This window comes from Melopsittacus undulatus, chromosome 9 (genome assembly GCF_012275295.1).
Source record: "Melopsittacus undulatus isolate bMelUnd1 chromosome 9, bMelUnd1.mat.Z, whole genome shotgun sequence".
NCBI classification, from domain to species: Eukaryota; Metazoa; Chordata; class Aves; order Psittaciformes; family Psittaculidae; genus Melopsittacus; species Melopsittacus undulatus.
In genome coordinates this window covers 25,726,201-25,749,707 of record NC_047535.1, presented here as the reverse complement: position 1 = coordinate 25,749,707, position 23,507 = coordinate 25,726,201, and the positions used below count along the sequence as shown (strand labels likewise).

At 36.9% G+C, this 23,507-nt stretch overlaps 1 protein-coding gene across 2 annotated transcripts in view; it reads left to right on the top strand.

Annotated features, from left to right (window-relative positions):
• Positions 1 to 23,507, top strand: part of ATP2B2 (ATPase plasma membrane Ca2+ transporting 2) — a 182,843-nt gene that overhangs the window by 75,872 nt on the left and 83,464 nt on the right. For both annotated transcript variants that reach the window (XM_031049245.2, XM_031049244.2), the window contains exons 3-8: positions 3,035 to 3,292; positions 4,258 to 4,383; positions 12,695 to 12,820; positions 14,606 to 14,638; positions 16,117 to 16,212; positions 22,085 to 22,126. In XM_031049245.2, the coding sequence (XP_030905105.1) occupies positions 3,035 to 3,292; positions 4,258 to 4,383; positions 12,695 to 12,820; positions 14,606 to 14,638; positions 16,117 to 16,212; positions 22,085 to 22,126 (681 nt within the window). The remainder of the gene's footprint in view (positions 1 to 3,034; positions 3,293 to 4,257; positions 4,384 to 12,694; positions 12,821 to 14,605; positions 14,639 to 16,116; positions 16,213 to 22,084; positions 22,127 to 23,507) is intronic.

Here is a 23,507-nt window from a genome sequence, read left to right as displayed (position 1 = left end):
TTTTGGTGCAAGTGTGTTCAAGTCTTTTCTGTCATATAGTTCCCTCCCAATATCTTGTTTTTTCTTTCTAAAACCTAAAAAATAATTAAAACACTGCTAATTCAGTGTTCTCAGGCTGATTTTGAAATGACTGGCAATTAATTAGGTACATAAATGGGTCTAGCACAGGTCAAGTGCTGGGTGCTCCCCAGGTTCTTGAGCAGGTTTTGTAGCCCATAGCTCTTATGCCTGTGTTTCTCATGACATCTGCTGAGATAGCAGCCCATGCTGGTGTGACTTCAGGTGGACTGGTTATGTGTGCTGGTTTGAATTACTTTCCTTTTGTTTTTTTTTCCTGGATCCTCTTCACCTTTGGATTTGATCTTCCTTTCATCTCCCTTCTGTAGAGAACTTTTTCAACAGTCTTTGCTGATCTGTTTGTAGTCAAATTGAAGCTTATAAAATGCTGTTTTCCTTCCACAGGTTTTTTGGTAACATATTTTGTGATGTCTTATGGAAGACACAATCCTAGTAGTCCCCTTTTGTATTTCTGAATGTTCTTTGCTTTGGCACTGTCAGCTCCCCCCTCTCCTCGGGGCCTTGGCTCACCTGCCTGTTCCTGTGCACTTTTGGAATAAGCTAATCCATCTCATGGCTTCCTCCGCTTTTTTGGTGCCAGTGGAGTTTCAGCTTCTTACATTCTTGACTTGCAGTCAAATCTATAATCTCAGTTTCAGATGCAGTATGCATTTTGTGTCTCACGAGGCTGAGGCTTTGGGGAATGACACACATAGCATATGCTCATAGTTACAGTAGGAAAGAGTTTCATATGAAAAACTTGTTTACTTCTCTGAAATGGAATTTTCTGACACATAGGACCTATGTTAAATTTAATTGTAAATTAGCACTTCACAGTCGACTGTCTTGGAATAAATCCCACCACAAATCACACATGTACATTACACATTCTTTTGTGCTCCTTTTGGGCTGTGCCTTTCAATAACATCTCAGTCATATTTGTTAGTAATATTGGGAAACAAGTCCTATCTTGTGAAAGCATAACAGCAATCTTGGACCTTAACACAATTTTTAAAAGCTCATATGAGCTTTCTTAGTAAACATTAGATGTTTTAAACTACGTTTTGCTACTTAGGCATAATATTATTACGTCTTTGGGGTGTTTTATTCCTATTCCTTATTTTCCTCTTATCTGTAAAGTCGATGCTGTGTCACTCTGTGTACTACAGTAAGGAGGACAGATAGTATAAGTGTATAGTTAAGCAGTATGTGGGGTTTTTCCCGTGAACACATTCAGTTTTTTTCCTATAAATTCTTCTAAGTCTTTCTAGAATTTTTAGAAAATCCTGTGGGACAGAATGGCAGAAGAAAAAGAATTCTACAAACTTACACCAATAGAGGTGCAAGTCCCATCCCCTCCACCATCAAAAGGGAATAATTATAAACCAGCTTTGAAGCAAGAACACAGCATATTTCAATACATTTCCTGACAGATGGGTCACTTCTTGAAGGACAGGTGGCATTTTAAATCCTGCCTGTCTGAAAACCTCTTTTAAAACAATAATGAAATTGTTCTAAAATCTTATTGTTGTTTAAATTTAGACCTAACCCAACTGAAAGGCAAAGCACACTCCCAAGAAAAGGGCCTTTCCAGAAAAGATGTCCTTAGACCACTGACCTATGTGAACCTTTATCCGCAGTACAAGGCCCTTACTAACAAAACCATTTTTACTGCACACGAGAAAAAACAAAGTCACCTTGTTTAAACTTCTTTAAATGGACGTTCAGTATCATCTTTCCTCCTTTGGCTTTAGGTAATTTTGTTACTGTTCTTATGCAAGAATAATTACTCAGCTGGTTAACAAATTATGATGCTTATGCTACAGGGAAATCTCTGTGACTTAAAAATAGAAATCAAATTGCTTCTTAATACCCTCTGGTGACAGGTGACGACTATACCAAAATTAAACTTCAGTCATAGGTGGAAGCAGCGCAGTTGCTAAGGTGCTGAACTCCCTGGTACCTGGCAAAGATGAAGAAGTGATGCTGGATGCCTCCCTGCGTCAGTTCTGTGTGAAAAATGAAGAGATTTCCTTCTGCCCTCCGATCTGGAGAGGAGGCTGTGCTGTTCAGGCTCAGCCTTTGGTTCTTCTCTCCTGTCCACTGGGATTTCTGAACTGTGGGATTCCAGTGTCTGTACTTTGCTGCCCACTGTTATAAACTACCTTTTTTTCCGGCGTTACTTCATCAAGAAGGAGAGCTAGATAGGTTTTATTTCGTGAACACTATCTAGGAAATAATTTACATTTTAGTTGCGTATTACTTTGAAATAAATAATTAGCAACGTGTCTAAAGCAGTTCAGAATTAACATTTCAGAATTAATACATAAAAAGTATTTTTTCATATTGTTTTACTTGTGGCATGCCCTACTGTATTTCTCTGTAAGGAAGAATGATGAATTAATATTATGCTATTATTTTTACTCACTGTTCCCTAATACATTTCAGTATCACATTTAAATACTAATACACTTAGATCAACTCTGTGGTTTTTAAACAAGTGTTTTTTATAAGTGCATTTAGTTGAAATATTTAGAAATTGTATGTAGTGAAAAATATTTCTTACATCTGTTTTAATTTAATCCCTTAATAATAATTTAATGCCATTGCTTTGCATTGATTGATGTTACTCCTTATTTCTGGAAGTGCTTGATGGACCAGGTAAAAGTGTTAATCTTTCTCACTGGATAACAGAATCAGTGCCTTCTTCTGTTTGGTTAGTTTGGGTTTACCAGGGATACCTTGTTCAGTAGGAAAAATAAAAGATCTAAAGTTTCTATTGATTTCTTTCTCTGTTCCTCAAACATTATTATTTCTACTTTTTCCTCTATCCTGCCATGTTTCATTTAGCAGACAGGACTTCACAAAACAATTCTGCTTCTTACCCTTGTTATCCTATCCAAGTTTTTCTTCTTGTGGTAAACATGATGAACCTAATTTTCATGTGATTAAACAATTCTTCATGTTGTCTTTGCAGGATGTGGTACTGCAACAGGAGGAGCTGAAGATGAAGGTGAGGCTGAAGCTGGCTGGATTGAAGGTGCTGCCATCCTACTCTCTGTTATCTGTGTTGTACTTGTCACTGCCTTCAATGACTGGAGCAAGGAGAAGCAGTTTCGTGGGCTTCAAAGTCGTATTGAGCAAGAACAGAAATTTACCGTTGTCCGAGGTGGGCAGGTTATCCAGATCCCAGTGGCAGAGATAGTAGTTGGTGACATTGCACAGGTGAAATATGGTAAGTTCTGGCAACTTTCCTGAACTTTATTCTGTTTTCCCTTTCTAGCAAAACAGACTCATTTAACTGGAAGGGATGTAAAAGAGAATTATGTTGTGTTATCGTTGTCTATGATAACAATTTGGCTGTTAAGGTAGAAGGAAAACCTGAGATACTTGCTGTCAGTTTACGCTAGGTAATTCATGTTATTGTTGCAATCTTCACTGCCTCTCACTGACAAGGACAATAACTGTTCATACAAAGGCAATTCTCTTTCATGGAGGAGGACACTATTTGGAATGTTTCATTTCTCTCCTCTTAGTAATAAGAGCAAGTATTTTGAAATGCCCTGTGAAAAGGAGTTGTGCCTCTGTGGGTACCCCATTTGATAGGCTGCTCCAGAGCCAGGGATCCTGTAAGTTCCCCCAGATCAGATGCATCTAGTGGATGGATGTTTTATAATTAATTATATGCTCCAGGGAAAGCCCTGGACTTTTGCAGGAGCTCTGGGTTTGGCTGAGATGGTGAATTCCACCATAATGCCTATTCTGTCAACCTTCAAGTTTCTCCTGGACTCGTCTAAGGGCTTCCAAAGTGGGGAAGGGAAAAGGGCAACTTGACCATCATCAGCCACTGTTCATTCCTGTGCAGGGTGATAGAGGAACCTGCATGGCATGTTCAAGAGCAGCACTTCCCCTGCCAAATCTCAGTGATTATTATGTTCACCATATGTTATATGTGAGGCATTTTGATTCTGGGACAAGATTAGGCAAAAACTATGTGCAATACAAAGGCCCTTTCCAACAGGATTAGAGTACTGTGGCTAACATGGACAGATATGACAATAGTTCTTTCACTTCTGCTTTCATTTTACATTTTAATGCAATTGTTGTTAATTGTGATTTTATAATGAAAACTATGATGTAATTATAAGAACAATCTTACTAAACCACTCTTGGTTTCCATTACCATTTTCTTACTGAAAGGTGATCTTCTACCTGCCGATGGGATATTTATTCAAGGAAATGATCTTAAAATCGATGAAAGCTCTTTAACTGGAGAGTCAGACCAAGTTCGCAAGTCTGTTGACAAAGACCCAATGCTCCTGTCAGGTAAATCTGCTGGTATTCTTGCTGAGTTATCCCTTATGCACTGCTTTGTTTCATTTTTCCACACCATCAGGTTTTAGTAAGTGATCTTTTGAACACAGACACTGGCCTTGTCTTTGTAATTCGAAGTACAAGCTATGGAGGTTTGATTGTGTGTGTTTATTTCTGATTGCCATGCTTACTTTATAAAATGAGAAAGAAATGAAGTCTTTTCAGAGGAAACAAGCCCTTTAAAGTCCCTTTGAACACTTTGTGTATGTATTAGGTACAATAGAGAAAACCCAATGTGCTTAGAAGGAAATGCTAGAATACTAGAATACTGTAAGCTTAGCTTCTGTGGTAAATTCAAGCTCTTTGTAGTACTTGTATTTTGTAATATAATTCTATACAGTAAATTGGTTAAATAGAATGTGTTTTTTTAATCTTCATAAAGATAGTTTCTAAATAGGTTGATTGTCAATAGATTCCAGCTGGAATGTCATCACAATGTATGATAGCCTGCTGATCTCACAATCATCATAACTGTGTTATAACCTGAAACAGTAATTTTCAAATATACTTGAGGTTTTTATGCATGGAAAGGATTCTCTTTGCTGTCTGGATATACAAGGGTCAGCCAAGTGGTACCCCAAATAGAACACTGATGTGGTGGTGTAGCAGGTCAGCATGCAGCCCTGCAGCATTCCTGCCCCAACCTGCCTCTCTGAGTGAGAGATTCTCCAGCAACAACTGCCATCACATAATCAGAGCACAGACTATGAGGTTACGAATGTTTATCATGTAACATGGAATTGTGGGCTGCTAAAACCCCACCAGCTTTCAGTCAAACGTAGCTGAAGTAACTTAAGATGAAGAGATTGCTAATGTTACTAGTGGACTGGCCACTGCCATTAACTTCATGTTGCAGAAGACCATACTAATTAATTTTAACTTTGGCAAACTGCAAGCATCTTGCTCCCTGACATTGGGTACTGGATTATTTTTTCCAAATGACACAAAAAGTTTCTATCACTTCTGAGACTAAACCAGCAAAACAAATGACTTTTGCTCTTTTTGGGAGAAAAAAAAATCTTTGGTTTCTTTAAAAACATTCTGGATTTTATTTATTAAATATTTTTGCTGTAATGTGCTACCAAGTGTAGGCCTTTTGCTGTTCATGTTGTAAAACCCTAAATTCTTCCAAGTTATGGATGCTTGAAAATGTGTTTACACATGTTAAATAGAGGCTAATAAAGCTTAGTGGTGTAGCTGCAAACTCCAAAGTGTGCATTTGTTCGAGGAAGGTACAAGGAGGAGCTGAGCTGATGCATGGATAGACTCCACAACTCGTTAAAGTTGTAAAGTAGGTATGCTTTTATTCAGCACTGAGGTGCATGGGGATAGCTCCTCCAAAGCATGCACCCCTCAGGGTTGTTCTCCCTTTACATTTATTCTCTTAAGGTATACATAGACATGAGGTTGCTCAATCCGCCTATACATATTTATTATCTATCCCCGCTTTGTATTATAATGAGCTGGAAGGTTCTTTGCACTTGCACAGTGCCGCTTCTGATCATGGGCAGGGGTCTTAGGATGAAATAAATGAGTCTTCCTCTTATGGGTAGGGGTCTTCAAGATGAAGTAAATGAGTCTTCCTCTTCTTAAACTTTACACCTTTTAACATTCAGATATGGCCTTAGGGTTTGGCCTGTGCCCAGTCTGCCTCTCCCTGGCTTATCAGTAGGACCAAACACCTGCACTTTTGTCATGGTCTTAGGGTTTGGTCGACGCCCAGTCTGCTTCTCCGGGCTTATCAGTAGTCAATGCCCGGTATGTCAGGTACTTCACAAAAGACAACACCCCTATCTAAGCAAAGGAGTCCTTTTATCCCCCTTGTACATTTTTCTCTGCATTACCCCCCCTGTACATTGGTTACCCCTGTATCAGAGCATTTGCAGAACATGCAGAAATGCTCAGTTGGAGGGGACAGTGATAGTTGGGGTTTCTGAGGTTTTGGTGTCCTTCTGGCTCCCTGATGTCCTGTAAGGGAATTTAAGGAAGTGTTCTGACTTCCACAAGTAGTGTATGAAAGTACTGACTGTTATTTTTGCTAGTTTTACAGTAATTCAGTTTATCTTCTGGATTAATTTAGGATTCTCTTGGAGGTGCTTTCTGATGTATAAACAGGGAGGCCTGCAGGGATATTTGGAGGAAGGGCAGCTCACTGTTGCTGTTCCTAACAAAATCAGTAGTCCAATATTGTCCTTGAAATATTTGTGCATTTTTTTTTCATTTCTTTTTTCTTAGCTGGCAGTTGTGCTCTTCTGTAAATGTCATAACTGGAACAGATGCTTTCATTTTAAAGAGGTAGTTTTAATAATATTTTCTTATAGAAACTGCTGTCATGAAATATCATCGGCTTCTATCAAAACAAACTGTTGCTGAGCTCTAGACGTTTTCTGATCATGAGGTTTCCATTGATTCACGTACTCTCACATATTCCTAAAGTGAATCAGATCTTTTTCAATACCTATAGATTTCCATGGTGGCTCTGAAAGAACACGAAGGTGTTGCCCTGAAAGGAAGAGAAAGGGAAAGCAGTCAAGTTACGAGAAAAGATGTTTTTGTATTGCTTACCAAACTCAAATTTCTTTGCTATAAGGAGAGAAATTTGTCTTTATGTTTTTATTGCAGAATTAAATCAAGTGTGTACTCTGTTTTTCTCTCTTCCTATGTAATCTCTATTGTGATTACAAAGAAGGTGAAGAATTAATGTGATATTTTAACAAGCACTACACTCACCTGTGTTCCATATTTATACTGATGAGTTTTTACTCACACTGTGCTAGACAATCTCTAAACTCTATTTGTTCAGGAGTTGATATTCTATCAAAAAAAAAAAAAGACCTTTTTCCATAGGTACAATGCGAAGTTTAATCCCAGTGATGTGAGTGCTGATGTGCCCAGTGGAAATCATTAGCCCAAAATCTGAGAACTTGTAAAGCACCATTTCTTTTGGGGGTGGGTGTTAGAACTCAGTTTGTCTTGGATGTTAGCCCAGATCTGTATTTTTATATGACTTGTCTAAAAAAAAAAAAAGACCCACCTAAATCAATCCTCTCCAAAACCATCAGACAGACCGTAAATTTTCCTCTTATCTTTGTACTTGAAGACATCATTGAGTTATCGCCAGGTAGGTTTTTGAAATATAGACAAATGGTGGCAGGATGTTGCTTGCCACTGTTCTCCCTTAATCCTCTATTGGAAATAAAACCAGTTCAGGATTGACAGGAGTAACTTAAAAAAGGTAACACCTGAGTTGCAGCCACAGTTTGTTTGGTGAGTTTAAATTTGGAGCAAAATAAACACCCCAAATCAGGGAGTATTATTTTCACCATCGGCGCCTGGAACAACATTTTTAATATGCAGTCAGTTTGGATGACATAATTAAACTAAATGAGTTTCTGTGCTTGATGTCCTGTTTGATCATCCAGATAGTCATTTACCATACTTGAGAAGCAATTCTAAGAGTACAAGTGCTGGCTAAAGCAGATGGTTCATTTCCATCTGTATATAGCACATTCGGTACCACCTAGGAAGGCAGAGATGGAAATAGGCTGATATACCTGAAACCAAAGGAAGCAGCTTCTCTTATTTAGTTCCACTGTATTTCTGTCTAAAACATTTTCCTTCTTTTAGTTCAGTAACAGACTGAACTAAAGAGACTGTGCAGACATAGTATTCTTTTGCAATGGGAATGAGCATGTATCAACCAACGATGAAGACAACTTGGGTAAGCAAACCAACTGCTACTCAACTGTCTTGATTGAAGCTGATGGGCCCCTTTAAGTTTTGTGTAGTTCAAAGTTCACAGAAATCCACGACTGCTAAATAGAGACGTTTTGAATATGATTCTGGCCTCAGTATTGCACACAGTGAGGTATTTAGGAGTATCATGTATTATAATAGTAATAAAATGCCTTATGAGGCTTGCTGTTTAGACCTTTTTCTTCCCCAGGTATTTAGATTAATTTGATTAAGGTATGAAAGAGTTACATAGAGGAACTCACCCAGGGTAGTTCTTGCTGAACGAAAATTGACAGAACACTACTTTATTCTAAGGTGACTCTTACAGATGGTTATTTCTATCAGTGCACAACAAGGATCTGAAATGAAGAAAGAGAGCTTATTTAAGAACAAATATACAAAAGAAATCTCTTATTGTGGTGCTTTGTGAGGTTTGGAAATAAAAAGGAAGCTGGAGTGAGGAACTGAGTCAGTTGTTTTCTGGAGAAAAGTAGTTCTGATTCTGTCTTCATTCCCTGCCAGGAAATACTCAGACCTAGGCTTCCAGTGCAGCAGAAATGTTCAGAACTGAGCAGCTCACTCCAGAAGTTCCAGTTGTTGAAATTGCTTACAGATGAGGGGGTTTCTTCTGGAAAACTCCTTTTTTCATAGAGAATATTCCGGTGGTTCATTCACCTTATTATTAATTTCAGTTACCTCTTAATAACTGCAGTGACTGAAACAGCTGCTTGGACATGCTGGGAACTTTTGTCCACCACAAGTTTGCTGGAAGTAGCAAATCAGTGTGTAAACCCCCCAGACTGCCAGGCTCTTGCTTTCTTTTTTGTTTTTCAGCTCTATTTCCAATCTCTTTCACCAGTACTGTTATTAAACTCAGGGGATCTGAGTTTAATAGTCTCATGCTTAGTGGCATTTATGTCTGAGAAGTACATGCTGTAATAGGTTTCTTATCCATTTAACCTGTTTCTATCTTTTTTCACTAAACTAGACTTCTTCCTTTTGTATCTTGGAATATTCACCATTTAGTAGCTATTTAATTAACTTGAAATTAAATACTCAGCATGTGAAAGAATGATTTTACTAATATTGAAAAACCAGTCTTGAGAGGGAAAGGGGCCAGTAGAATTGTTCAAGATGAAGTTGAAATGTGCTTCATGTGCAGATCAGTGAAAAACACACATTCATTCCAAAACTCCATTTATATAACAGTAGCTGATTGAAGTCACTGTGCCCATGTCTTTCTTCAAGGTAATATAATTATAATACCATTTAAATGGTGAAATTGCCAGTTAGGTGAAAGGAAGTCAGTTATGTGCCTTAGCTTAGATGTCACCAAATTTCCCACAGCACTAGTGGAACATAATGTGATGATAAATTAGTACAATCTCTAAAACATGCTTTTGTGTGCACTTGAACAGGTTTGAATTATATTTTACAAACTTAATGTTAAGAAAAGGTTCAGAAAGACATTTCAGGTTAAGGCAGTTTTGTCTTTTCCTGGTGTAGGGAGGTGAAATCTGGTGGGTACAGGTTTTCTTAATAGAGTGGTTTTGAAACATAAATGTGTGTGCCAGGTTTTAGAGGATATTTCTACCCACCCATGTAGTCCAATACAAAGAGTCCTTCAGAAAAAGACATGGGAATATTAGAAGCAAGTTCTTAATTGAAATGTATTTTAAATGGTGTTAACATTAAAAAAATAAGGTTCCTCTAAGTTTTGAAGTTAACTTTCAGACATTTTCTGTTTTGTCTGAGCCAGTACAATGAAGCCTGTTTTGGCTTTTAAATATCTGTTCTGTTCCTTTAGGCTTGAATGTAACTTGTGTTTTGCTGTTTGGGTGGCAGTCCTAATTTGTATGCCTGGGATGTTTTTCTCTATCAATCATATGAAAGAAAGCAAATGACATTTTAAGGACTCAAATTTTGTCTCACAAAGCCACAGGAACAGTTGTCAATGAACTGAGAAAGGCTGTTGCTTTTCTTTGCTATGTCTGACCATTACTGCATTTTTGTTTTTATTTGGCTTCTTTCTGCTGAAATTTTCTCAGTGTTCTGATGAGATATTTATGCTCTCAAATTAGGTTTAGTGTTGACAGATGTTCTCTCTGTTCTGTGTTTCTATTTTCCTTTTAAGAACATGAGAGATTTTGATTATTTAGAGAAAGATGTTTTGATTATAAATAGATAGTTGCATTGCTTACCATGTTCTAGGACAGCAACTGGATGAACAGCAAGTGTTTGTGTGTGTATAATACAAATCTGTATAATGACACAGGTCCATATATCTTCACTTTTATCAGCTTTTGAGAGAACTCACTGAAATGAGTATATTTTCTATACACTAAAATGCAGTGGTTTTTTGAAAGGGAGGGGAGAAAAGATCCTTCTGTGGCTATTCAGGCTTAGGAGACCTGAATGCCCAATAAGATTCTCATTGAGAAATCAATTCTATTCCCCATGTGCTCAGTGCAGTCAGTCAAGAGTCCATGTTGCAGGAGCTAGCAGAAAACTTGTTTGAAGATGTCTTTTTTGTTGTGGTTTCAGGTGTGCCTTGCTGCAGTACATTCCAGAGCTACAGGCACTAGTGAACAACTTCACTTCGGTTTTAAAATGCTGAGTGGTAGTTAGTGATGGTAGTGGGTGAGTGATTAGGGGGAAGATAGCTGGGAATAAGCTTACCAGAATTTTTACCTCATTAGCCACAGCATTGTCTAGGACAAGTCAGTTAATAACTCTACCAAATTCATCCTGCTGCAGAATGAATGAAACTGTGGTGTTGTCTTAAGGAAGATCAATGGATCTTACCATTTACATAGTAAACTTGTTCTCATTACATCTGGTCTCATTCTTCTGCTGTTCCACAGCTGCAAATGGGGAATAATGACTGGTCTTAAATAAAATTTGTTTAGAAGTGTAGCACCTAGGATTAAAACCAATGGTTAAATAATAGAATACTTCCTGAGCAGGTTCTAGTTAACCGTGATCTTCCCATAGTTCACCTGGAGGTGTAAATGTACACTTGTCTTTTTTGTGTCAGGGCTGACAGCTGGTGTGTTACAGTCTGTTTTCATAGTTTCCAAACTGCTTCCTCCTTCATCTGCAGGAAAGAATATTTAAAAGAATACAAGTCCAGTAAACTTCCAATCCTTGCTCTGTCAATTTGTGTTGAGAAATTACTGCTTTTGCTCTGTGTTGTTACAGTGACATAACGTAATTTTCTGCTACTCAAGGATAAAAGATAAAGTCTGTTTCAATTAATAGCCTTATCAGTAGGTTTTGGTCATTATGTATTTGTTTTTCGTATATTTCACAAGAGCACTACTGAGCTACTTTATATCTTTTAAAATTTACTAGTTGCTAAGGATATCTCTCTTTGAACATTTAAAATATTGCTTCCATAATGAACTTTTAGATTAAGACTTTGTCACTACATGAAATGACAAATGGTTCATTTGATGCTGTCCTTGTTCCTGAGCTTCAGGTACAGGGTTTTTAAGAAGCTTCCAGTAACTGGCCTTAAATACCTGTCGTCATAACAATAGGTTGCTCCTCCATTTCAAACATCTCAGAAATAGCCAGTGTACAAATGCATATACTGATCTCTTGCAAATCCTCGGTTATAAAATTTTTCCAAGATGTAATTCAGAATTTTTTTTATCACTTCTGGGAATTCCTATTGGTTTTTGTTTCCACAACTCGTAGCAAAAGGTTTCTTAGAGGCTATGTATGGTCTGGATGCACCTATTGTTTGGTTCAGTATAGGAACAAGAGCTGTAAATAAACAATTTCTGTACACTAAAGCATGAAATATTTCTGGAAAGGAATTTACTTTAAATAATGGTAAAATTATCCAATTAAAGAAATGATCCTTCTGAGAAGAACTTAATGTACATTTTGATTTGTATTACAAGCAGTACAAATCTCTCATAAGGAATTTGTTTTCAAGTACCTGTCAGATTTTCCTGCTGTTTGGGATTCTGCTGGTTTACTGAAACATCTCCTTGAAAACTTTTCTGTGTTGCTTTTTTCATTTTAAAGACGTGAAATTGTCTTCAAAAATATTTTTTTTCTATGCATGTAAATCAACTGAGCAAGATGAGAAGAAGCCGCACATGTATTTTCACTTAATTTATGTGACAATATTGCGTATGCAGTCAGTGCAGTCTTGGCCAGAGTCACAGAGGAATGTTTGCAGTACTCTGAAAAACTGTTCAAAGTTACAAGAATTAGCTAGATGAAGTTAAACTTTTCCACAATTATGTAAACTTGGTTATTGATAACATTCCTTTTAAAAAAGGGATCTGATGTGTGTGGTTCATGCAGGTGCAGCCTAGGATTTGCAGTTAAGCATCCATTCTTGGTATATACAATAGGGATTATTTTTGGTATGTAATTATATTACCTCAATATAGATTTTTAACATGTAACAAATTTATTTCAGTACTATAGTAAAAGTCTTGCATAAAATATTTAATGGTGGTTCTTTCTATTTTTTCAGCTACGTATAACTCTCACTATATATTTTCAGGTACTCACGTCATGGAAGGCTCTGGACGGATGCTGGTAACTGCTGTGGGTGTGAATTCTCAGACAGGCATCATCTTCACCCTGCTAGGGGCTGGAGGAGAAGAAGAAGAAAAGAAAGATAAAAAAGGTAAATTTCACAACACATAAAGATGTTCTGAAGAAAGCTCTTGGGCTTTGTGTAGCCAGAGCTCTCCCCCATTTCTGACAAATAAATATAATTTTAACAACTTCCTTTTTTGTATACATTTTTGTCATTACATGTCACACAGAAAAACAGCCAAAGCTGTTAACCAATAAAGACATTGGATAACAAGATGTTTTTCCAGTGTGAAATTGTGGATCCTTAGTACATAATGCGATCAAGGGAATGCATGGGCACACTCCCATTGCCATGTCTTCTTTACATAAACCCATACTCACCAAAACTTTGCTAAGGTTTTGCTCTTGTGCATTTAAGTCTGTGTAATATTTTTTTCAGAAAAAAAAACAATTTGGCCATGGAAATAGCCTCTTTCTTAGAGCTTCAAAAGTAAAATAAAGATACATGGGTGGCTTTTTGCTTGCCTAGGTGTTTAATGACTGTAGAGGCATTTTAATTTCTTAAGGTGTAAAGTTCTAAGACTAATAAGAGACAAGAAAGTAGCAAAAAATGTTGACAGAATTTAGCTTTGATGTCTGATGCCAGTTAATGGAATCAGGAAGTCTCTGTAGACTTTTTGCCTTCATACAGTGATGCCATAAGCAGTTGCTAATTTCTGGCTTGCACCCATAAGCAGAAACATGATTTAATGTGTGTGCTTTCCAGGTCTGGTTCATAGTCTTGTAAACTGTTCAAGTCTCCTGTCAGAATCTCGTTCCAAGTTTGTTCTAAGAATATTTATCTTTCAGAGGTAATTTTAGGGCTAATTAAGATGGGGTTTTAGTAATTTCAACACTTTTCAGTGAGTTTTGTCATCAATGAAAAAGAATAGCTATAGCTTTACTGAACATCTGACTTAGTCTCTGTCAGGCAGTGTGATTCCACCTTTTTTTCATTTCCATCCTATTAATTTCCCAAGCTGCACCTGGGAAGGCCAAATTCAAATGGTTTTCATGATCTACAGTTTCCATTTCCAAATATGTTCAAAAAGTGGCTGCACTTGTTTCCCTGAGGAAATACGTTTTGAGTTGATGGAAGGCTTTATGCAATATTTACCCTTTCATTTCTACCCAGAAATTCGCAATACCTGCTAGGCATGGTAAGTTCCCAGACCATTCAGGCCAAAACTTCCCAAAGTAAAATTCTCACATGTCAGACTAGTTTTGAACAGTATCTTAGAGTTTGATCTTGCTGTGATCAAGAGAAAGACTCCTGGCCATGGACCTTTTGAGGTCTGGCAGCATCTGTTTTGGCAGTGACAAAGGATATTATAGGTGAGGAAGAGGAAGCTCGGTACCTGTTTGGAAGTGACAGCCGTCTGCCCTTCTGTCCCTGTTTAATTGGGTTGGCCTTCTCTGTGTGTTGTTTTGCTGAGGACACTGATGATTCTCTCACGTCTCTTTGTAGATAGCCTTGAAAGACAGGGAAAGAGAACTCAGAGGTAGCAGAGTAATGCACTGTACTGTGCTTGTAACTTAGTACGCAGAGACAGAGATTCTGACACATGTATCAAAGAACTTTATATGCAGGCACTGAAGCTACAATACCAAGAAAATTTCTTCATATTTTCTCCTGTTGGTAGCAGCTTTGTGCTGGTGCAGAGGAGAGGCTGGGCAGAGCTGGCTCTAGATTGAGGCCCAGCCTCGTATAATGTACTCTTGTGTATGAACCTGCAACTCTCTAAAATCCTGCAAATCATAAATGTTTGTTTCAGTCCCCTGTGGGTGTATGCTTTTATTGTTCATTAACATTTTGTTAAAAACCATCATGCAGGTGTGAAACAGGAGGATGGACATCAGCTTCCAGGTAGAGTAAGAATTGTACCACACCAGATGAAAGGATGAGGCTTTTAGCCAGCAGCTTTGGGGAAAATCATGGTTGAACTAATGATTAAAATAATTGTCTTTGAATCAGTCCAGTTAAATTAAAGAATAATTTCAAATCAGCAGGATTGTTCATGGCAAACATTTAAGTGTGCTTGCATTGTTGGTGTTGCAAATCTTAATGTTAAGCTTGAATAATCAGTTACTCTGAAGCAAATTACAGCATATTAAATGTTGGAATGCATGATTTGCTGCTAGCAGTTCATGCTGCGTTGGTTAGTGTGAGTATCCAAATGGCATAAAAAATAAGCATGAGTAACCAAAACAGTTTAAGTTATTACCATCACAGCAGTCAAATTTGCAATTAAAATTTGTGTGAATGTAGTCACACAGGGCATGTTTTTAACTCCTGTCTGCTATTTATTTTCCTCTCCCAATTTACCATTTGTAAATAAAAGGAGACTATTTTTCTTGAATACCAAACCAGTACAGTGGCAAACAGCCACTATGGGTTAGGTGCTGCAGGAATCTCTGAGAGTCTCAATCAGGATTCGTTACAAGACTTCTGTGTTCCGTTGAGAACAACTGACCAACACTAACCAAACAAGGCTTATTTAATCTATTATGTGTAGAGTCTAAACTTGTGAACTCTAGTATAAAACACATAATAAAGTAATGAAACCTTCTTTGGGTTTCCCACCGTTCTGCTAGGACAGATTTCTTGACCAATTTTGCTACTATGCAGATAATGCATAAAACCAGAAAAAAATTATTTTCTGGTACGTTTTTGATTTCACAACAAACCAGTTCCATTTGTTATTTGGATTTAAAATACCTCCGTGTTCTCCTCAAAACTTCATTTGCCATTTCCACGTATGATATTGAAAAGCTTAATGTTTCTGTTCAGGTCACTGTGCATATTAACTAGGTTATGGAAGGATGTAGGTTGAGCCCATGTTAGAATGGGTTGTATCAGGATTAACACATCATAATACGCAACATGACATAAAATACAAGATCTGTAATGTTTTAAATTTGTAAATTTAATTTAATAATGTAAAAATAAGTGTAATGTGTAAATTCATAAACTCAAGGGAAATATTTCAAACATTTTAATATTTGCATAACATTATGTTAAACAAATCACACATGAAAGGACCAATGCAATGCACATAATATTGTGTACTGTCAGTTCTCACCAACTCTATTAAATGCCTTTCATTTTATTTATTTACTTATTATTGTTATTCCATGTATGAGTTTTTGCTTTTGTAACATCTTTGTAATGATATTTTGCTTTTGAAAATTATGTTAATTAATTTCAACGAGATTGATTTTGAAGAAAACAAAGCCATAGTATTCCATAAATGGTTTTGTTTTGTCATGTGCATTTGTTCATGTTGTTGTTGTTATTATTATTATTATTATTTATATATTTTTTTTTTATCCATTATTGCTCAGTAGATTCTTCCCATCCCTCCTCCCACCCTCCTTCAGCTACAGATGGTGCAGCAGGTGCAAATGCCACTGGTAATGCAAATGCCAGCTTAGTCAATGGTACGTCATGAACACCCAGTTTGCTGTATTTGATAGATTCCTCTCCTGACTCTGTAAGATCCCCTTCTCCTTTGATGAACTGCACAGATGTTATATGTGCATGTGATTGCCCTCTGAGAGATCCTACTCCGTAAACTCTATGGTAGCTTATAAGAGATGCCACAAAGATGCTACAACTGACTTCATTCGCACAGAATTAAGCAGAGAGAGGAAGAAGTAGGAATTCTCATCTATTTGTCATCAATTAAAACTGCGATTAAAAGGAACAGTTAAGTAAGGCTGGTTTCAAAACTTTTGAGTTGCCTTTACATGAAGTTTCATTGTAAAGTTCTTCACATATTTGCCAGCACAGATCTGAAGAACACCATGATAAAAAGATTCTCTCTTTTTCTGATGTGGCACTCTCATAAGTATTCATTAGTCTTCATGCAGCTCTGAGAAATAGTGCTGGGATCAGGAATCTGGCTCGGTTTCAGCTAACAGTGTGTTAGGAATTACTTTTGCTGCATTGAGCATCTTTTTTGGAAGATTAGACAGGGATCATCTAATGAGCCTGCCTGTATTTATGAAAAAGGAACAAAAAAATCTTGCAGTAGTCAGTTTTGGCTGTCTCTTAGTACAGATTCTTGACCCCACTTCTTAGCATGCAGATATCTCTTTGAATAGTCTAATAGCAGTATTAATTAGCAGTATTAAATGGAATGGGTCAATATTAGTCTAGGCAGCAGCTGTATTTTTGGTGATAATCAGATGCATTAGTCTTTATTTGCCATAAAACCCTTTCCCTCTTGTGCTGCACCAGGAATACTGACAACAGTATTTCTGCTTTTCATCATGTTGGTGATAGAATGTTTTTTCCATGCAGGTCAGTCGTTCTTGCATTATGCATGTGAAACCAGAGCTTCTGACATAGCAATACCAAGTACTAGACAAGTATGAAGATTTACTGGTGCAATATCTTATTTAAAGCAATGGCAAAGGAAATCTTTGAGGCTATTTGTAAAGGTTTTTATTAAGATTGAAAAGAAATGTGTAACTAGATTTTAACTTTACTCCTTCTCATGCTAAGTTTGTTGGAACACTAGGATTTATCATTTCTATTTCTCATGCATGACAGGAACCTGTATCATCCTGGTTCCTACACTGTGATTTCAGATTCCTTAGAGACCAAGAACCAGGAAATTAACGATTAATATATCATTCCCCATTCTTTATGCTCTATAATTCTACTTTGTTGTGTGTAAACCAGATGTACACATACGAAGTCTTACCAGTTATCACCCCCCAGTCCCTCTGCAAACTGCAGTGTCACAGTTATGATCAGTCATGCAAGTTGCACAAAGTTAAGCATCTGCTTAAGTGCTTTTCTGGGTGAGAACTGCCACTCAGCAGGATGCAGAGATGAGTCCTAAATAGTTCTAACCTCATTTCCATGTTATCAAGCTTTAGTTGCCTGGTAAATACCTCTTATGTTCTGTCTTACTGCCTGAAATTTATATATAAATTGAGTTCCAAGGGATATTAAGTCAGTGTCTTAAGTATGTGATTTTCTGTCATATTCTTTCCCATCAGAAACAATATTGTCCCTGTTTAGCTTGGAACTGAGAGATAGATACACACTTGGTTTCAGTGCACAAAGTGCAGAAGTCAGTTTTTTATGCAGCTGAGCATGTTTTTGCTTTTAACTCCTTTGAGGTGAGGTGGTAGAACTAATTCTGCAGATCTTTGATCAACAGGAACAGGAGATACTTTCCACAGTTCAACTTACCTGACATTGTGTTCAGAGGAGAACAGATTCTTGGCAAGTAGGGTTAGTCCTTTTTTGAAATTGTCTGGGAAATTACCAAATCCTGGTATATTTATATGATGCATTTTCCTAGTTAGCAATGAGGATGAGTTAGAGAATAAAGTAGATGTATAGAACAGGGTTTGGATGGGAGAAAGGAAGGAAAAAAGTAAATTGTAAAACAAGGAGACCAAGTTCATGCAGATATTTTTTCAATATGGATGAAATAAGGTTTTTTCAATAATGTCAGAGGATTCTCCCTGAGATGTGACTGGAAAGAAGCATTTTTTACCTCTGTGTAGAAAGTACCTTCAATTAAGAAGATATTCTATGCTTGAATAAGTACTTAGCTCAGGAAATACTATTGCTTGTTAATTGAAAACATGTTACCATTTCAGAGAGAATATTGTCTTAGTTGTCAATATAGAGTTGACACACAAAAAATCAGTTGTTTTCGGTCAGTGAGCTTATAGTGCTAACTTAGTGCAGGTTTGTGGCATAGTCTGTGTGTACTGAAGGAACTGCTATAACATCTGTTGAGTTGTAGTAGTTGAAATTAAAATACATAACTGTGTTGATGGTCTCTGTTAAAACTGGGCAATATGTTCAGGTTTTAGAATAAGTAGATGAGGAAACGTTACACAAGTGTAATTAATGAAAATTCATCTACTTTTAAGGTGGATTTAGAAAAGGTAAATTTTTTTAGAAGAAAATATGGGAAACAGCAATCACTATTTCAGCTTGTTTACCCCAAATTTGATTTCATTAGAGAAAGGAGGGCTCATTGCTGTCATTAGAGCACTGCCCCATTCCTACTCCATATCGGGTTGTTGGGGGTGTTTTTCCATTTGGTACCAGAATTTGTTCCTGAAAATTGTATTCTGATCTAGAAATACCCCAGTAGACTCGGAGAAAAGTCTCAGCTGAAATACTTGATAGGTACCATTCATTCTGTCAGTTCTGGTGCATGTATGTACACCACTGTTCAATTCCTGCAGAACAATCTGCGGTTTTAATGTATTTTAAAGTGTTTTCTGAACTGTAAGTTAAGTTATTTAGTGAGTGCATAGAAGAATTGGCTAAAACTTCCTGTTAGGTAAAGTGGAGTCAGATTTGTACTTTTGCAATCAACCGGTGTTTTACTAACGCATTGGTTCTGATACCAGCCTGCATGAGAGAATTCCAAGTATTCACTGCAGATCCATTTGACGTCACTTTTCCCCCTATATATAGATTTGCAATGTGCGTCTGTTCCTGCTAGCTGCAGACTAAAACTTGGCATGAAGAGGGCTATAACTCATTTCCATTGCAAGAGGAGCCTGTGTGGAAAATCCACAGGGTATTTTGTGCTTTTCTGCTCCATCGCAGCACATGTTAACATAGCTCCATTAGCTGCTTTGGATGATACCTCTCATGTACAAACAATTTCTGATGCCGGCGATAGCTCTTTGTCGTTCTGTGCCACTGACTCCTCATAAAGGGCTGGGAGAGGGAGGTGGGAGCCTTGTCTTGGAAACTTTATTTGCAGAAGTACCTGTCTTTCGGAGTAGGAGCTCAAGACTGCTGCCATGGGTGGTTTCCAAAGGACAAATTTTAGTGAGGCAAGGACAGCATGCAGAATGTGTTATATTCAAATTCAGAACCTTCAAAGCAACTGCAGAATGCAAGTCAAAGTAGGAGGCTCTGTGTTCTTATAATAAAGCAGATTTTTCATCCTTGCTTGGAAAAGTGATAAAAATAAACTCAGAATTAGACTCCAGGGCCCAAATACTGTTCCTTTTACTTATTTCAAAAAAGAAGAAAAAATTTGCAACATTATGGGAAAAAAAGATTACATTTTTGTAAAGAATTATGTGTAAAACATTATGAAAATATCAATAAATACTCATCCCTTTAATGTTTCTAAACAATGCACAAAAACCAGAAAGATGAGATAGTATTTCTGGTCCTAGCACTAACCGAAAGGAGAAAGGATCTCTCAGCAGTAGTGATTCTGTCAGCTCATTTTCTTTGTTAATTTCTTTCTTTATTCATAACTTATAGCCAAGTGCAAGCTTAAAATTATTTTGAACAGGAGGAAATAAATCCTTTACATTCTTTTCTTTATATTTTCTCTGTCATAATTACCTAAATTACCTGTTCTTTGTTATTCTGTCTACATAATCAGAAAATAACTAGTTGTGATGACTCTTCCCTTGCCCCAACAACCTAAATGCAGTAGCTGCTGAGGTTAAAAATATATTTCTTACATATTGGTGTTCTTGCTGTTGTTAGTGATTATCCATTTGGTGTCCTGCTGGTTTGAGCTAGCCAGGGTAGATGAATTGATAGTGTAATTCATTACAACAATTATAATAATACTATGAAACAGCAAATATATAGCATCAAATTAAATACTTGGATTTACATAGAAAAAAAGAATATATGTTGTGTTTTCCAGTTATGCAAGCCTTGGGCTTGGGTTTGTTTTGGTTTTTAAATGGCAGAATCATCAATTATACTGCTTTAAGGTTTTGAATTGTGTTCTGAGAAGAGAGCTATAGAGCAGACTGCTCTAAATTAAGGTTTCCAGTTCTTAAGGAAGGCTTTGTCCTCTAGCCAGAAATCAGAATCTCTAGAGATGCTTTATGTCTTCCACTAACTTTATTAAAAACCATTCTAAAAAAATAGCCATTAGAGAGATAGCCAGTTCAACTGTGCACTCTGTACAATTTCTTAAGGAAATTCCACAGCAAAAACAAACTTGGTTTTATTCAGGTTCATCCATGCATGTCTCATAGCAAAGGGGGAAGGTACTATATATTATTACAGCCAAGGTGGGAACAGAGTGAGGAATCCAGACAAGCAGTTGATGCTGAAGGGTTTACATCAGTAATCCATTGGAGCACCAAGATGATTATACCTACTGGGACCCCCTTGCCGTGATTGGCCTCCTGTGCTGCTTGCTAGCACGGGATGAAGTGATGAATTAATGGCTCTTTTTGGAGAGGGAAGGTTTTAGTGATCTCCCAATTACTGAAAATATAAAGATGCAGGAAAGGCATCTTAGCCTTTATAGTTTTATAAACTCTAGTGATACATTTCTCATTGGAATGTGTCAGAAATCCTGTAAATGTGGTTTAACTATTAAATTTCTTTAGCATTATTTATTGTGCGTTATACGTAACTATACAAAGAGAACGTCATCCCTTCTGACTGTCACATTTGCAAAACTCAAGCAGTCTTTTCAATAAGTTGAATTCCTGTGTCACTGTGAAAGTTTCCTAAGGGTCCCACCAAGAAATTTTGAATACATTTGAAATTGTTTGCTGGTGATTCAAATACCAAAATTTTGTATGCTCCAGTTTGTGTTCTGCCATTGGTATTTCATAGGCACTTTCAAATGGTGTATTTTCAGTTTTAAAAAGAAAGAAATCCCATAAGGACTTTGGAATGCTGAGGCTCTCTATAGCTAAAATAGGAAATTGGATGTACTTGGCAAATATTTCTTCAGGATAAATCTGCCTATAGAACGATCTCATGGCACTTGTATTTACTGGATTAACTTGCTAAGTAATACAACTAGGTGAGGAAAATGCAAGTTAAAAACCATTTATGATTTACATTTTTATTCATATTCATTAAGACAATTATTTATATTTTGTCTTAATTTACTAAAATAGTGAATTGAATTCTGGACTACATTAAGATAGCCATGTGGTATACTGGGGTGTGCCAAAATTATACCTGTGGTTAAGTCCCAGTTTTCTGAAATTTCATTTCAGGAATATTATTCAAATGCTAATTTCCACTGGATACTTTTTTTTTTAGTTTCACCCTCTCAACTTCTGCAGTTTGCTCAAAATCATGTGCTGATACTTAATATTTTACATGTTACAACATTGAATTTGACTGCAGTCCATGAATGTGTCCAGCTAAGTCGTCCTAAGTAGATGTATAATAACAATGGTCTCTGACCATAAAAAAGTATCTGTAACATGCTCATTGCTTTTGTCTGCCCTTTTTATGTAAATTCCCATTTTCATGTTCTGTCTTGGGCAAAGGTTGTTTACTGTCTGTTGTCTGTTGAAATTTTTCATCATATAGGCAAAATGCAGGATGGGAATATGGAGAACAGCCAGAACAAAGGTAATCTTCTTTCATATTAAGGAGGTTGTGGATTTTATTTCTAGCATGTAGTTAAATTCTGTTAAAGGTAATATGAAAATCTGTGATTTGTGCCTGTGTGTAAAAGTGGCCCTGTTATTCAAACAGAATGTTAAACCCCTGCCCCAACCAACCAAACCTGACAAAGAAACCTTCCAAGGTGTTTATCACTTACAGATATTTAGGATAGGAGAAGAGCAGTATTTCTAATGAGCCATTTATAGATTATGCTTTCATGTCACAAAGCTCATTTGAAATTCATTTTCTTGTGCAAGTTATGTATGGTATGTATTGTTAGTGGATTTCCAACCCTATTTTTGATATGTCTCATCACCCTTGGTGTCTAATGGCATTGTATGGACACATTTTCTTTTGCAGGGAGAAGGTAAAGCAGTAACAAAGGGAAACCTAAAAGCCAAGAGGTTATTCAGGAATGTAAGAGTATAGTATAAGGATAAATAATAGGAAGATTAAGAATCTTGGGGATTCCTTATTTAATGCTCAGTCTCAGGAAGGAATTGAAATAAGTATTTTGCTTTCTCTGAAGCAAAGTTATGGTTCCCTTTCTAGTGTATGAGACACAGTTACCACAATTTCTTTGGGTGATGCCAGAGAAGTTAACCAAACTATAGCTTTCTCTTTGCAGATAGTACTGAAGATTGCAGAGGTGATAGATCAGAAACTGAACAGATAAGCTCAGTGGTTAATGGTACAAAACTATTAAATAAAATGGTACTAAACAAGTAAGATTTAAGGCTAGGTATTTGAATTAGATTTCCAGATCAAATAAGCACAGTTTTGTACAAGCTCTTCACGAATGTCAAAGCAAAGCTGTTTCATTTCATTCTGTTTAATTTACTTATGTCTGTGTTCAATACAAACCAGATACATACACATATATAAACTGGAATGTCATTGCTTTAAAAAAACATGTCTCTCTCTTTGATACTAAAATAGTTTCCTTATATGAGCATTAGCATTCTTTCAAGAACGGATGGTTTGGCCTTTAAATTGTGTGGTTTTTTATGTGAGACTGATGATGGTGCCACCATCAAGTGGTTAAGTTACTTGAATGCTGAATGCTAAGGAAACTTTTAAAGTCTGGTTTTACCTAGAATAGCAGTTCACAAAATGTGAACCACTGGTCTCTGCAGTGCCCATGCAGTCAAGAGATGAGGCCCATAGATCATCTGTTGAACTATGTTACCTTTAAAATGTTTTCATTAAAGGTGTGACTGTAAGGGTGCATTGTAATCTATGAGGCATAACAGCATTTAGAGAAACACAGACTGTCTATTTGCCAAAGCATTGGAGATCTATTCTAGGAAAACCTGCAGCACTGATGTACTGTTACTTGCCAAGT